Source organism: Lutjanus erythropterus, chromosome 10 (assembly GCF_056507025.1).
Source record: "Lutjanus erythropterus isolate fLutEry1 chromosome 10, fLutEry1.hap2, whole genome shotgun sequence".
NCBI lineage: Eukaryota > Metazoa > Chordata > Actinopteri > Lutjaniformes > Lutjanidae > Lutjanus > Lutjanus erythropterus.
The window spans coordinates 29,346,181-29,362,896 of NC_139326.1; the positions used below are offsets into that span (position 1 = coordinate 29,346,181).

General features: G+C 39.0%; 1 protein-coding gene across 1 annotated transcript in view; it reads left to right on the forward strand.

Moving 5' to 3' along the window:
- Nucleotides 1–15,865, forward strand: part of serinc5 (serine incorporator 5) — a 31,448-nt gene extending 15,583 nt beyond the window's left edge. Inside the window, exons 3-12 of the mRNA XM_084728964.1 lie at nt 4,822–5,000; nt 6,142–6,224; nt 6,855–6,948; nt 7,639–7,850; nt 8,122–8,214; nt 10,145–10,271; nt 11,556–11,625; nt 11,786–11,822; nt 12,967–13,111; nt 13,997–15,865. Of these exons, the coding sequence (XP_084585090.1) occupies nt 4,822–5,000; nt 6,142–6,224; nt 6,855–6,948; nt 7,639–7,850; nt 8,122–8,214; nt 10,145–10,271; nt 11,556–11,625; nt 11,786–11,822; nt 12,967–13,111; nt 13,997–14,141 (1,185 nt within the window). The 3' untranslated portion in view covers nt 14,142–15,865. The remainder of the gene's footprint in view (nt 1–4,821; nt 5,001–6,141; nt 6,225–6,854; nt 6,949–7,638; nt 7,851–8,121; nt 8,215–10,144; nt 10,272–11,555; nt 11,626–11,785; nt 11,823–12,966; nt 13,112–13,996) is intronic.
- The last annotated feature ends 851 nt before the right edge of the window (nt 15,866–16,716 follow it).

A 16,716-nucleotide genomic window follows, 5' to 3' on the forward strand; every position in this document is an offset into this window, starting at 1 on the left:
AGCTCTCATCGGTGCACCGTAACAGCTTCATTTGAAATGGAAAGTGAGTGGATTTGAAACTCTCCGTTCTAAAAGCCTCTGATAGATAAGTGCCTCTGTTGTACAGTGATTATGGACTGATGATGATGACTGAAGTTATATGATGTGATCTGATCAGATCGACGCAGATAACAGGTCATGATTCCCTGTGTGTGCAGTTGTGTAGGTATAGCAGCATGGCTGCAGACCTTTTGAGGTCTTAAGCACAGTTATCAAGCTGATTATAGAGTCCAGGCCAGTTTCTGTTGACAATAGAGGGTGGGACAGAAAATCGATTCTCTCAGGTATCGTGATATTTTTTTTCAATTCCTGAATCGATTTTCAAATTATAAATATTAATGACTAGTGCTTGGTCCATTGCTTGATACACATAATGAGAATATCACTTGATGTGCTAACAGAAATTAGCATTGTGATCGTGGTAATATTATCTTAAACTGATCCATATTATTCATATGCTTCACTCATAGTTAAATAGATAAATAAATGTCATAAATATTTGTATAAATTTCCTATGATCTGTTTCACATTGCTACCTCAATCTATTCCTCTGGCTTCATCTGTCAGCACTGACCAGCTACAGCAACCTCAAAGAGTCAAAACTCAACATACAGCTACTAATTGGAAGAGACATTGCATGTCAGGACAAGGCAGCACATATATTTACATGTTATAGTTCATTTACTGTTCACTACTTGATGAGCATGGACAGCATTTTACTTTAAAAAGTATATACCTTTTATTAATTATATTGTACATTTTATTTACCACTTTTGTATATGCAGTCAAGTCCAGGACAGTTTTCATGTTGAATTTCACATGTGAAGAATTTTAATTTAAATACCCACACTGTGCTGTGTGCAGTTTTCAGTGGCTCTACCTCTGCACCACCTGTTAATTGTTTGCATGTCATTCGTCGCAGCTATTTATGAGCCAGGAAGGGGAGACGCTTCAGGTTTATCCGTTAAATGACTGTTTGTGTGTCACTCGTAGCACACTCCATTATGAAGGGATATGACGAGCTGTTTATCAGCTGGGGTGTATTCATTACATGCTTTAATGGTGATTTGCAGTTTAGTGCTATCAAACTATCAAACCTTTTATCGAACTGTTTTCGTATTGCTATTGATGACACGTCTATTGATGATACAAATCACTATTGTTTTATCGCTCGGGCCTGATATATCTGATCCTCACTGCCCAGCCTTCATTTTGCAGAAGTTGGCAACTGTACATAAAATTAGGTCTGAGCGTCATGCAACGTTAGAGTTCTGTGATGGAAGCACATACTGACAAGCAAACAGAGAGTATTTGTAGTTTACACCCTCTCCACACATGTTCAAACACAACAGAATTTCACAGAATGTGCCAGTATTGCCATGTCAATACAGGCAAAATTAAAGATTTATAACATTGCTACAGGCAAAGCAGACATCCTTCTCTTTCACCTGAAGATAAGCCCGTGTGTATCTTCATAGTAGTAAGGCCATAGCGGAGGAGGCAGGAGTTCAGGCTGGTAGCTTTCTGTTTTTAACCACCCACCTCGCCTCTGAAGCTGGGAGAAGATTCACTGGAGGCCTGCTGCTCTCTCTTTTGATCTTTACAGCTTTCATGTGTTTTTTTTGTTCCCCCCCAGCGTTAGCTCTTTGAATCCTCATAATGCAGGATCATTATCAGACTGGCTGTTTCTGTGAAATTTCAACTCGACTGGAGGGCTTCTGTGGATGCTGTGGGTTCTGATCAGTGTAGTTCTCCTCGTCATCTGGGTGATACAGAGACCCTGTTCAGACCCATGTCAGCGTGAGTCCTGAGCGATCTGATCACAAGTGGACAGCTCTAAGTATGTGAGTTCTCACCTGGCACTAGAAGGCGTCTCCACATCTGCCTTGAGTGACACTCACATCCCTGTTCTATTTGCAAAAAAAAATGACTTTTTGTTTTTGTTTTTTTTTGTTTTTTTTTTTGGTTCAACGCCACACCAAATTCCTATCAGTCCACAATGAGCTTCATATTCTACCTGCAGTATGAGCAGACGGAGTGATGCTCTGTGTTGTCATGGACAGCATTTCACAAAGTTTATGAAGTTTCTTCTCACTGAACAACTCTCAAAATACTGCAGTTATTTTAGGATATTGTGGATACTGGTGTGTTCATAATCTGTTGAAGGTAAGAGACAACTAGACATGTAATTTGCATTACAGTAGGTGGTCCTTCAATGTGACCTAGGTCACATTATGTACATACTGCTAAATGAATGTACCTGCAGCTCAGACCACCTCTGATTGTCATCCAAGTGATCAGGTCTCAAATGTGTCCTGTCTGTGTTCACAGCTGCACATAGAGCTGTCCACTTGTGATTGTCCAGGACGTATGTTAACACCGGGTCTGAACAAGGCCCGTGTCTTCCTTTTTGCTTCCTGTTTGCCTGCACCAGTATTAGTAGGTGAATATCTGATGCTGAGCAGTGATGTTCTTGTTTCAAGGTACACTGTGTATCAGTGTACACTAGACTATGATGTTTGTATATCTGGGAAGAATACCCTCCTCTGACTGTGTTACTATGGAAATGACTGCAAGCTAAGAGCCTATTTGAAGACAGTGACATTTTTCCACCAATCTTCTTCTGCTGTGTTTTGGCTCTCTTCCTCTGCCAGTGTCTACTGTACAGCATTAAAATGATCCCCTGCTGTGTCTCGTTGTGAGAGGAGAACCCTGTAAAAGGCCCATCCAGGCACAAAATGGCCTCTGATAGCCCCACGCAAAGCCTGCTGAGCTACACACACATGCATACACATATACACGAACACTGTCAGTCACACACTGGGCACAGTGGGAAGTCCCGGCTAAGAGAGCAGCCATTGTGCGTATGAGAGTGCTGGTCTTTTCTCAAGAGATTTACAGCTGTCTGAAACAGGCGGCCCCTTTCCCTCTTAATCACCACACCATGGACATGCTAATATGGTCCTCAACATGAGACAAAAGCTCCAAAATGGGCTTTTTACTCTATGTTGTGATCTGGCTCTGGACTGCACTGCACACTGAGGTGATGACAACTCAATCGGCTGGCGTCTCACCCGTGTGTGCAACTTCAGGACCTAGATACTGGTGAAGCTAAGTCAAACCGCTGATATTATGAAAGTAAAGATCTGTTGTTCTCTCAAAAATTTTGGTATTGGTAGCTCAATTGCTAGAGTGTTCGCTCATGTACAGAGGCTGTGAGTCCTCTGCAGCAGCCATGGGTTCAACTCCCCCCTACAGCCCTTTGCTGCATGTCATTCCCCTACTGTCATCCCCTGTCCTGTCATTCTTCATCTGTCCTATAAATTAAACTTTTATAAAGGCCCAGTAAGTATCAGGACCTGTTACTGACATCACAAATTCATCCAGTATCAGTCTTGCATCACCGATCAGCATTGCAATCTAAATTCCACTTGTTTTCTACAATGCTAAATTTTCTATCTGTAAATACTATGCTGAGCAGTGTGTATTGAGCACTTTAATTTTTTCATGTAAAATAAGGGAAACACGTTACAACTTACTGCATTACTTTAAAACTTGAGTGATGAAATGTACTAGCCACTTCACTCGTGTAATAATAAACCGGCACAGTAATGACCGTTGCCAACATAAATGACCATGTTTTGAACAAAGACTTACAAAAAGTAACATTTGTATGTGGAACATAAAATAGCAAATTTAAACTCTTAGCAATGCATCATGGGAATTTATGCAAATTGGGGTATAGGTATCATTCAAAAACCTGTCTGACTTTAATACCAGTTACTGAACAATACTTTTTCGATACCAATTTTATAAAATCCATTTTAACAAAAAGAAAAGTAGTTTATACATTCCAGTTTTGTCACTTTGAAGAAAGAAGCTGCTGGGAGATTAAATTGGACTAAAATAAAGAAATTGATGGAATATTACACAAACTACACAAGCTATTACTACTACTACTAACAACAACAACAATAATCATAATAATAATAATCAACATCTTAAGCCTAATCATCAAGAAAAAAAAGTTGGTATTGGTATAGTACCAAATTCAGATACCAGATCTGAATTTAACTGAAAACAGTGGATTGGTGCATCTCTTAAAAAATCAAAAAAGGACTTATGTTTGAAAAGCAGCTCTAGTATTTGACTTTGATTCACATCTCTACAGTTTGGGGCATCAGAGAGAGAGGGACAGATATTTGAGCCTCCATTTGGTAGTTATCATTTCAAAGCCCGTCTTCTCTGTTGGCTCTAAGCCAATGAAGCACTTTCAATTTCCTGTTGAAGGCCACTGCAAAGTCCTTATCTTCTTAACTGGCTCTGGCCTTGCTCTCGTCTTTTTTATGCAACGCGCTGAGGGTCGAAATGAGACTTGGAAATTTATTTTGAGACAGATCTTCCAGTCTTTCTCTCTTGCTCGTGCTGTCTCTGCTCTGCACTCTTCTCAATCCCTTCTGACTTGCTGACAAAAGGCGGTTAATTTATTCATCTGTGTCTTTTGTTTGTGTACACTGACAGTTAGTTGTAAGGCCCCTCTAACAGCCTGTAGAGAACGGAGGATGAAAGAGGGCTTCATGGAGAGAAAGAGGGGTTGTTGTTGCTGCCTGTTCTCTCTTTCTGCTCCTTTAGAGGCGTGACGCTCAGAATGGATGCTATTGGGTCCTTTTCTCTGTGGCCGTGTACTAGACAAACATGAGCAGAGGTGGGGAGGGTTTTTTTTTTTCCAACATTATAATGATCTAATCAAAGTATTTTGGACTTGTGATTTTTGTCAATCAGATCCCCTTCTACAGTGAGCTGTGTGAGAAGATGAATGCAGGGGAGAACTGCAAAACTCTGGTCGGCTACTCTGCCGTCTACAAGGTGTGCTTCGGCATGTCCTGCTTCTTCTTACTCTTCAGCATCTTCACCATACGTGTGAACAACAGCACAGGCTGGAGGGCGGCCGTGCATAACGGGTAAGAAGGCCACAGTCATCTTTCTTTCCTCCTTTTGCCCTGTTTATCATCAAACAATTTACAATCTTCTGTAATATCTAATATCTAATGGGAACTCTAAACACTTGACTGAATGTCGGTACGGTACTAGCAAACAGGTTTCCCTTAAAGGAATAGTTCAGATTATTTGATGTGGGGTTGTATGAGGCACTATACTCAGTACTCAGTATTTTACCTATAGTAGATGGAGGTCGACATGCCCCCAGTTTGGAGAAGCAGAGAGTAGAACCAGCATGGAAGCTGTAAGCAATGTAGCTGTGGACAGGGTCAACAAAAGGTATTTTAGCCACTTAGAAAAGCCCCATCTAAAAAAAATCAATATCAATTTAAATACACACTGTATTTAGAATATGTTCACTTTACCTTGCATTCAGACAGCCAAAAATCACCGTTATATAAGCCAAATACTGCTCTCTGATGCTCAACCAGACTCCTTTTGGAAAAGTTGTAATTTTACCTCGCAGATCACAGGAATTAGTGGTCTACTGTTGCCTCCATCTGTCAGTCAGTTTGTGTTGGTGTGTGACTTCAGTAAATCTGAGCTAACCGATTTAAAACTCCAAAGTTACACAATAACACAAACAAATCAAATGGAGGCAGTGGTAGACAGATACTGATTTCGCCAATAAAGTCTGGTTTGTATGGAGAGAGAGAGATATTTGGCTTATATAAAAGTTGTTTCCTGTTGAAAAAAGCTGTCTGACAGCAAGGTAAAGCAGTGAAAATATTCTAAATATAACATATACTTAAACTGATACAGATTTCTTTAGGTTTCTAGAATATGTTTTTCTGCTGACTCTGTCCACACCTACTGCAGGTAATACACTGGCTATTGAGAAGCACCTCAGCTAACTATTCCTTTAATGCTGAAATTAGTCAAATTTGTTTGTTAACATCAGATCTCATTCTGATGGTGTTTTTTTGGATTCGTTATACTACACATTCTGTATTCCTTGGGTTTTCCTTCCTAACTCTATCACAATAAGTCACACTGCGACTGCTTTGTCAAAGGTCATTGTTTTGTATGTTGTATTTTTTTTGTTTTTATAGTTCACTTTATTCATGTACAACCTTTAATGTTATCACTTGCTTTGACTGTCAGGTTCTGGTTGCTGAAGTTTATTGCACTGGTGGCGTGCTGTGCTGGAGGGTTCTTCCTCCCAGAAGAACAAACCTTTCTGGAAGGTAAACACTCAACAGCAGATCTGCAGTATTGTGATCTTTTTTTTAAAGCTTGTGCACAGACCAATGCAGTAACAGGCGGTGAACATTACGAACTGAGTCTCTGAATTACCACAACAACAAACAAACTGAAGGAAGCAGAGAAGAGTGATAGAAATGGAGCACAGGTGACACGCTGCAGTGGCTGACAGTTCTGTCAGCAGGCGGGAGAGACGCTTCGCTGTTGTGACGGGATTTTATACCTGAACTACATGAAGATGCAGACTTACTTTGTCTGACTGTGTGAAACTCTCATCACAGACTCTGAAGAAAAGTATTGAATGCACATCTTATTGGTAAAACACTCATTCAGGCTGATAAAGGAGTTTAGTGTGGTGTGAACTGAAAAAACATAAAGTAAGAATTGTCAAATCATTGCATGGAATGATCATATCCAATTCAACTGATTCGGCACAGTTCTAGAAACAGGAAGTAATAAGAAAAGATTGTAAGTAACATGTTTTTCAATATTTCTCCCTTACCATCCACTCAATATAATCTTGCAGCATCAAAGTGCAACATCTTGTAGCAAGTCAAGATATGTGTTGTAAGGTTTTCCCTAACAACAGCTCTCTGCCTCTGTTCATACCACAGTGTGGCGCTATGTTGGAGCCACTGGCGGGTTCATTTTCCTGCTGATCCAGCTCATGCTGTTGGTGGAGTTTGCACACAGATGGAACACAAACTGGTGAGAGCGACATGTCTCCTCTGTGCTCCTGTCTCTCTTCTGACCCAGTAACTCAGAGTCTGGCTCGCTTACGTAAGCATGGATGCCCTGTAAATGGGAGCAGTGCAGTGCTTTTTATTTGCTCTTGAGAAACTCAGAGGGTGGGACTTACTCTTCTGTGGGGTTATTTGGATGAAAACTGTTTGGAAAGAAGGAGTCATGTAGCTTTGTGTTTCTGTGGGTGGGTGGGGGGTGAGGCTTGGCAGCTTGGCTGGCCCGGGGCAGATTCACAGGATGCATATGGTTTAGGAGTTTCCCCTTCCCTTCCCACATAGACACACACACATACCACAGCAGACTGTTTGAAAAACCTTTGGCAACTAGTGTAGTAAACCTCTTAATATGTATTGGTAGGTGCATGTGTACCCACTTGTTTCGATTTTTAGTAAAACTTGAAATTTCTGGACTGACTAAAACTGATGTGAAAGCCCTTCAGCAGCCATAAAACTGTCTCATTGTCTCTTGCAGGAATAACTCACCAAACAAACTTTGTCTTTCTCTGAATTTTTCTTTAGGCCAGCCTCTCCTGTGTTAGTTTCTTTGCTTCTTTCCCCTGCTCACTTGATCTTTTTTACTTCTTTAGTTTGCTTTTTCCCTGTTCATATTATGTTTTTCCCTTCTGTTGTGTGTTTTTTCTCCTTCTGTCTGCAGGTATTCAGGAGTGAAGTATAACCGTCTATGGTACGCAGCTTTGGCCTTAGTGACTCTGATTCTGTTCAGTTTTGCGGTCGGAGCCATCGGCTTCATGGGTTGGTTCTACACCGACCCAGAGGTCTGTTTACTCAACAAGATCTTCCTGGGCATCAATGGCAGCCTGTGCCTCATTGTCTCCCTGCTGGCCATCTCTCCATGTATACAGAAACGTGAGGACCTGCACTCACAAGCACATTATCTCATTTGAATATGTTATGCAAATGAAAATACAATCATTTGCATTTAGGTGATGTTTACGGAAAGTTACTTGACTTATCACAAAGAGAAATAGCGACTAATTTGACATCAAACTGTATAGTGATAAATAGTAGCAATAAGTTCCCTATATATATTTTTTAAATACATTTGCACCAATTCAGGAATCTGTGTCAGTGTAGCCAGTTCTAATTTAATCCTGTGTTCACCTTTATGTTCGTGCAGTGCAGCCCACATCAGGCCTGCTGCAGCCAGGAGTCATCAGTCTGTACGTCATGTACCTCACTTTCTCAGCCTTCTCCAGTAAACCAAAAGAAAGTGAGTATGAACTAACACCCATCTCCACCTAGTATTCACAGCCATTGTTTGATATCAACTCGGATCTGCAGGTATTATGTGTGTGTGTGTGTTGAGTCATGAGTTAGGCTTATTAATGCTGCAGCAAACATGACAGTTCTAGATAAACAAGGAGTTACGTTCACACAGCTGCTCCTCTTCTCACTCTTGCATGTGGTCACATTAAGGAATGGGACAATAATCAGTAATACTGTGATTGAAAGGTAAGGTTGGGTTTTATTGGGTTTGCAACATTCAACCATAACCATTAATCAATTATTATTTTATTATTAAACTAATCACCAACTATTTTGATAATCAGTTAATCAGTTTGAGTAATTTTTAAGAAAAAACGATTCTCTGTTCTAAAAATCCTCTCAATCTAGTCATATTTTAAGTGTGATATTTTTTGGATTCTTTACTTCTGTATGACTGTAAACTTAATATCTTTGGGTCGTGGACAAAACAAGATATTTGAGGATGTAATTTTGGACTTGGGGAAACACTGATAAAGATTTTTCACAATATTCTATTTTATTGACCAAACAATTAATCGATTAATCAAGAAAATAATCGACAATGAAAATAATCGTTAGTGGCAGCCCTAAAAAGTAGTTTTATTTAGCTGAGATGGTAAAACTGACTGCAACACAAAGTGCACATTTATTAGGTGTGTTTTTTACATGGAAAAAGTAAAACATTTTTAGTTGTTTAAGAGGCCTGTGTTGTAATGGTGTCTTAACATTTATTTCATGTATTACTTGTGATGTAAACTCAGAACAAGACAACAATCGTTTGACAGTTTTTACAAACTGCAGCTTGGATTTTTTTTTATTAAGACATTAAGACATTTATTAAGACAAAAAGGTTTTCTGCCGCTCCTATCATGACATAATAATAATAATAATAATGATAATAATAACAATAATATTAAACTTCCCCAAGGTTACACATTAAGCAAAAGTAGCTGTATGACAATGAATAAAGTCAATAATCAATATAAGTAGATTATGCATTTGTGTAAAAGTAGGCTTTAAGAATTGACTTATCAGAGGAATTCAGACCTAAAACCATGTAAAGCGCACAAAATATGTTTTAAAACGCTATTTAAAAGAGGATGGGGAGTTTGCCAGTCTGATCTTCTCGGGGAAGTTGTTCCATAGAGTCGGGGCACTAACAGAAAAAGCCTGGTCATCCGTGGTCCTCAGCATGGGTTGTGAAATGGCCAGAAGATCCTAGGCTGAGGACCTCAGGTTACAAGTTAGTGAGTTTTAATAATAAATATTGATGGTTGGACATCCAGTTGAAATAAACAAATAATAATCGACACATGAAGAAACATACACGTTAAGAAAAGGGGAACACGTCTTGGTCAGAAGCCAAAAAAGGAGACAGATATACAGATGAGGAATCCTGCACATCTGTTCTGTGAAACGTTGTGTTACATTCAAGAGTTAAGAACATAATTCAGACATTAATAAGACGCCTTTCTAAGATAAAGCATAAAGATCGTAATGATAAATGTAAATACAAGTTGAACTGAGAGCTGTAGAGAAAGTTACTCTGCAGAGACTCAGGTTCATGTCCATCTCTACAGTGCTCCTTTTTCCACAGTAGTTACCAAGATACTATTGTATGCTGCGCTACTATTGTAAAGATAATCTTACCATAAATATTTAATATCAGCACTTAGTAACACACACAAGTGTGCTACATACTTTTACTGAGGCTGTTGTACTCGGTGTGTGTACTCTCTCCATTTTCCCCTCCCCTCCTGCTCTTGCCGCTGCTAAAACGGTGCCAAAACACACACACACGCTCACTGCATCTTTCACAATCTCTCTACTCCTTTCAATGCTTCTTCTTTCACCTCATCCATCTCTGTCTGCACATTCTTTCTGTTTCTGTTCAGTGGTGGAGAGAGACGGTGTGAACAAAACTGTGTGTGTGTTTCCCCTCAACTCTGGGTCGGAGAGCGACAAGAAAATTGTCACCGCTCTGGGAACCGTTATCCTGTTTGGCTGTGTTCTTTACTCTTGGTAAGACAAACACACACACACACACACACACGCATACACACCTCTTGCTTGTCCTTTTTACTGATTTCACTGTTTTCACACAAGTTTCTAACTTGGCTTGCACGCATTAACTAAGAACAAATTTGTTCTTACTGTACTTAAGTAGAGTTTTCAGGTATCTTTACTTTTACTGTTTTTATTTTATTTTATTTTATTTAGTTTTAAGTTTTTACTTCTAATGACTACATTTTAAAACCAATATCTGTTCTTTCTACTCCTTACATTTTTACAACAGGCTTGTCAGTAACAAGACTTTGAAAAGATTTGAAAGATCTGACAAAGCAAAAAAGGTTTAATAAGACAAAAAAACACATAAAAGACCTAACAAGACATAAAAAAATGTAGCAAGATAAGTAAATTGTTACAAGAAAAACATAGAAGACATAACAAGTCAAGAAAAATTTTAACAACACAAAAAAGTTATAGCAAGACACAACAGACATGACAAGATAAAAAAGACATGATGTAAAAAATGTAACGAGACGAAAAAGACTTTAAAGATGTAACAAGATGTAAAAGACCCAACAAGATGTAAAAAATCTAAGAAGACATAAAATACATAAGACATGACAAGACAAAAAAACATAAAAGGTGTAACAAGACAAAAAAAAAGGCATAACGGGGTGAAGAAGATCTAATAAGATGAAGACAAGACAAGAGACTTGATGGCAGAGAAAAGGTGGCGGTTAGCTTTGCACAGAAATGTCCTTCAGAGGGTCACTTTTTACTTTTATACTTTGAGTACATTTCAGAGCTTACTGGTACTTTTTTTTCACTTCATTAGAGGAAAGAATTTGGATCAGACTGTCCACTGTTACCACAGTCGTTTTTACAAGAGTATCTGTGTCTCTACTTGAGTAAAGAATGTGTGTACTTTTGCCACCCCTGGTCTGAGGAAAAGTGGAATAAAAGTAATGTGTTTTATGGCAAGCTGCAGCAACAGAGACAGGATAGTTTTGATTGGCTGTGACTCCGGAGAGGCAGTGCATGATTGGCTGTGGCTAAGCTACGAGTGTGAGAGACAACTATGGCTCTTTGCATTTGTTCACATGTGTTTCCCATCAAGTGGAGGCATCGTGTCTCTTGTGGTTGTTCCCTGAAGGAGAGAGAGTCTTAGACTCCCTCGCAGCAATCTGAAACTGCAAATTATTGGAAAAATACAGAGTGACGGAATTACAACCTTTCTCTCCCTCCATCTGGCTTCATGTCTTTTTCTCTGTTTCTATTTCTCCACCCTTCCTCCAGCCTGACGTCCACCACCAGGCGAAGCTCTGCAGCGCTCAGAGTGTGCAGGAACAGTGAGCCAGAGACTGAGGTAAACACATAAATATCCAGGTCTGACCAAGTGTGTGTTAATGAAATACACAGACTGGTTAAACACATTAACAGGAGTTGACCAGACACTCTCAGTTAATCATCCTTATCAAATTATGCATATTAGTCTGTTAACCTATATGGTTTTCTTTGTCCCACAGAGAGCTCGCTGCTGTTTCTGTTTTGGAGATGACACAGGTGAGGAAGGTGTTTTTTTTTTTTTGTCCTCTCCCTCCTTTCCCCCTGCCTCCTCCTGCCTGTTCAGTGTGTACACACGAGTCCCCAGCCGTAGTGTTTGCACACAGAGGGGCTCTGCTCATTGCTATTCCTCAGCCAGATTGGAGATGGTGAGAAAGTATTGGTCAGCAAACACAGATGATGTCACTGTTACTAGGAGGTTAGTATGACACAGTGAAGCAGCACCAGCAGCAGAGTGGAGTTGTGGGTAGGCTGACACTGCCCCCTGCTGGAAATAAAAGTTACAAGTTGTCAAATATAACCATAAATATACTATAACCGATACTATGCATGCTCCATTGGGAGATACATATATAATTTAAACAGTTTTGTCAGATTGGTTTTCCAGCCCAATATTTGCTCAAATCTACCCAGATCTATAAAATCTATCTATAATAAACACAATACAAATCATTTCATAAACACCAGCAACAGTATTGAGGTTCATCACTATTCTTTAATATGACAATTATAATAAAACAACAATTCAGGTGTTCACAAGTGCACTAGAGGCTAGAGGCTACAATGCAAATAAAAAAATCTTTCTATTTCTGCCCTCTGCCTTAATGTGTACCCTCCAACACACACACAAAGAGAGACAGACACAAAGAGAGGAATGTGTGCACTCCCACGCAATCAAAAAGCCCCCAAAATTAAGATGTTGTAAATTTGCAAACACAGAGTTTTCTGTATAGTGAATAGGCCTGTAGGGTAATGATGGCAACTTGTATCGCCTTTCAGCAGAATTCATTAAAATTATGTCACATCAGTGTGTTTGCATAACTTAAAGAATGAAAGAATGCAATTTATGAATATATTTTTAAAATACTGTAATTTTTAAACCCAGTCTAACTCATGGTAAACCAGCCCAAATCCTGTTCACCTGCTCAAACTCATCTTCACCTGCACAACTCAAGTCAAAAACAGTTGGAAAACTAACCAATCTGGCAACACCAAATCTAAATGAATCAGTCCAGACTGACTTTGGCTCAAATCTTTTCTCCTGATTTAATGTTGAAGTCAATGTTTGAGGCACATTCTCTTAGTAAAAGTACAACTTGCCCACATCCATCCACACTTTGCATCATTTTCTGTGTCTTTTCAGATGATTACGACGAGGAAAAAACTGGTTCAGGCCAGAACGTAGTGTATGATGAGAAAGAGGGAACCATCTACAGCTACGCCTACTTCCATTTTGTCTTCTTCCTGGGATCCCTCTATGTCATGATGACCGTCACCAACTGGTTCCAGTAAGTCAAACACAGTATAACACGCTTTCTGTTTGCAGTCCATGTGCTGATGTGCACAGGAAAGTATCATCCGATACAATACATTAGCTCAGAGTATCACATAATTGCTTAGCTAAACTGCTTGAGCAACAGGCAGCAAAGAAAGAAGTGGCACAAATGAGACGTGTCAGCAGCGCTGTCATCGCGTATACTCTGTGGAGTCATTTTAAGCTCAAGGAAGAAAAAAGCAGAGCGGCCAAGTGTGGAAAAGGTGTGGAAAAAAGTTTAAATAAAAGGAAGCAGCAGTGTTGTGCAGCTGAGTGATGTTGTGGACTGTGTATTTCTTCCTTAAAGAGAGGAGAATGTTAGGTTCACTGTTTAAGCATGATGTTGAATAGATGGCTAGGTAAAGCAAAGTGCATCAATTTTTGTTCTTAAGCTCATTCTTTTGCTTATGATGTTGATTGCTGCTGTTATGTTTGACAAACTTAAGGATTCACTGTTTCTATGCTGCTGTACCCTGCCTTGTCAACCAAAAGAGTAATTTATTAAGTATTTTAACATTAAAACGAGCTTCTAAGACTGAGAGAAGTGGTCCACAGGACTAAGTTTTATTTGTCTCAGGAGTTTGTGAATAATAAAACAGAGCTGGAAGTGTGACTGTTTAACTCACACTGACTAATGTTGCTTTGTATCAGCTGTAAATCGGCATCTCTTTGCAAAAAAGTTTGCTGCGGCAACTTAAAAAGGTTATACGTGAGTGTTGTGTTAACATCTTGTCTCTGCTGCCCCTAAGTGGCCAAAAAAAAGTTCAGAGACTGATCTGTTGTTAATTGAATTTGAGATAAAGACTCAGTCCTTCTTTGTTTCTTTGCTCACTCCTCTCACTGTGTGCTTCTTTCACAGTTATGATAACCATAAGATTGAGAAACTGTTGGACGGGAGCTGGTCGGTGTTCTGGATCAAGATGGCGTCCTGCTGGGTCTGCCTCTTCCTCTACATGTGGACCCTCGTCGCTCCCATGGTCTGCCCGAAGCGTTTCGAGGCGTAGGACACCCATCACTACTGAGTCAGGCTGCTCTGATTCTTGGGATGTGGCCGGGCGGAAGCTGTCACGCTGAGCCAAGGGACCACCACAATCCCCCACCCCGACCCCCCAATCCCCCTTATCTTGAAACACAACCCTACTCTACCCTCAGCGTTCAAAATGGAGGATTATCTGTTGCCTTTTGTTTTATATGCTAGTGTTTCTTTTACTTTGTTTTACAATGTTTAAGATGTTAATACCTTGATGGTAATTTTGTTATCTTTTACTACCACTTACTCCTGGAGTTTTATATTACTTACAGGTTTGTAATTACATTAAGAATCATGGGGCTTGAGTTACACTGTGAAACATGTGAAGCTCCAGCCCCTCTAGGTTCCTTCATAATTTCAGATTTTAAGTATATTTTGTAAATTTTTCATGCGTGTCTTCTCGCTTTTACTCTCAGCCAAGTTTTTCAGTTCTGTACAGTTGGACCATAAAGTTGTAGCAAAGTTTAGGGACACATTTATTTCAGGCTAGAGATGTTACAAGAGAAATTGTATTTATTTAAGTATTTCTTAAGTAATCACAAATCATTTTGTGAAGAATGTGGTGTAAATTGAGGTAGATTTGTCTCTGACTTTGTTTAAAAACTCATCTCTCAGGCTCAAATGTAAGCTGTATATGTTTATGCTTTGTTATGTTGCGCCCTTTTGTAGAAGTTTTCTATGCAACAGAACGAGCTCTTTTTCGATATTTTAGAACCCAGTGTTGTCAAGTTTCCACTTAAATCACGTTTCAGATTTTATTAATGTCAGTGCTCCCTTTGAGCCAGATCTTTTCTTAGGAAAATCCATGTCATTTGTACATTTCCAGTCATCAGCGTTGTTGTACTGGGCAGTGCTCTTCAAATCAACCTGCCTTACGTAACAGTGATGTTAGTGGAGCGCCGCCTCTCTGGAAGAGCTGCAGTGACATAGATGAGGAACGTTTGCCAAAGGTAGATGTCAGACAACAACAAACTTCTCTATCAGATTGTTCGGTCGGTTACAGAGAAAAATATAACTGAGAACATTAATGTATTTGCATGCACAGATACTTAAATCAGCTGTTTTCTGTACAGTTCTAAAGGCTTTTTGCCTTGTCTTTGTTACACATGTCAGCTCATAATGGTGGTCAGAATAATGTAGCATGCATGCTTTTATTAGTGAGTTATTCAACACTGGATGTTGAGTTTACTGCCAGTTAAAATTCACACAAAGACCTTCACCTATTTGTTACCTGTGGAACAGATTTTTTTTTGTGTATAAAAATACAATATATTGCACATTGTCAACTGCAAGTGGTTTATTGCTCTCATTTATCATCAATAAATCAGTTTGTTCTTTTGTCTGATTGCATACCTAACATGTTTTATAGTAACTTATATGTACATTTTGGCTAAAGTTCTGTGATCTGTGGAAAGTTTCATTTGAATTATGCTTTATGTACCTGCAAAAGTTGTCATGTGACATTTCTGCATTATAGCTATAGGTTATGAATGTAGAAATTAAATGGTGCTCTGCAGTGTTGATACCAAGCTATTAAAGAATCTTAAATCAGACAGCAGGACCCACTGTGAAGGCTGTGTACTACCGTAACATACAGGAACATTTTTTGACCATGTAATATGTTTGAAATACAGAAATGTGAGTGCCATGCAGTTCACATTGGTCAAACTCTTGTAATAAAACATCCATTGAACGCCATATGGTGTCTTTATTTGCTGATATAGTTTTCCTTCCTTTTTTTTCTTTACTTTTTGTTACTGTAGGTGTTCATAAGTTTGCTCCTATTTGGTTGTTCAAGATGATAGTGGTTAGATTCCTGGTTCAATAAGGCTAACATTTGAAATAAGACTGTGGAATGGTTTGCTTAAAATGTCAGAAAACAGGGTCAATAAGAAAGTAGAGGTAAGAATAAATCACAATTCTCCATCAGTTAAAGAGATTCATGAGTTTTTTTGAGCAAGCTGAGTTAAAAAAAATATGTATAGTAATAATGTATCACAGCATGAACACAATTGGAACAAAGTAACTTGCTAGATTTGCGGCAAAACGGTAAAATTATATTTTGCTGAAGCCAAAATTATGAAGATGTATATAAGTACAATTATAGTCCTGAATCTTATGTTACAGCGAACTTACCAAGAAGTCAGAGGTCTTTAGCTGCACAGATAAGAACAGGAATCCTTTCTTTGACCCTGGAAGCTGGCAGATTTAGGAGGTTGACAGGTTGTGTGAATTATGTGAATTAGGAGAAGCTGAGAATGAATCACATTTTCTTCTGTATTGTCCTTATTAAGAAGAGGTCAGAATACCAATTTTAAATTAAATGTCTGTTCAAAATCAAGAAATATTTTGGTGCACTGACGATGACAGAATACAATGCGTATTATTTTAATTATTATAATTGGCTACCATTGTTTCTAAAGCTTGGAAAAAAACATCAGGATGTATCATTTGTTAAGTATTACTTGTAATTTATGTTGCTACTCTGGCTTCTGGACATTTTGGCTGTTTGGGCCCTGTCTGTGCTAAGCACATTATTTGTGCATGAC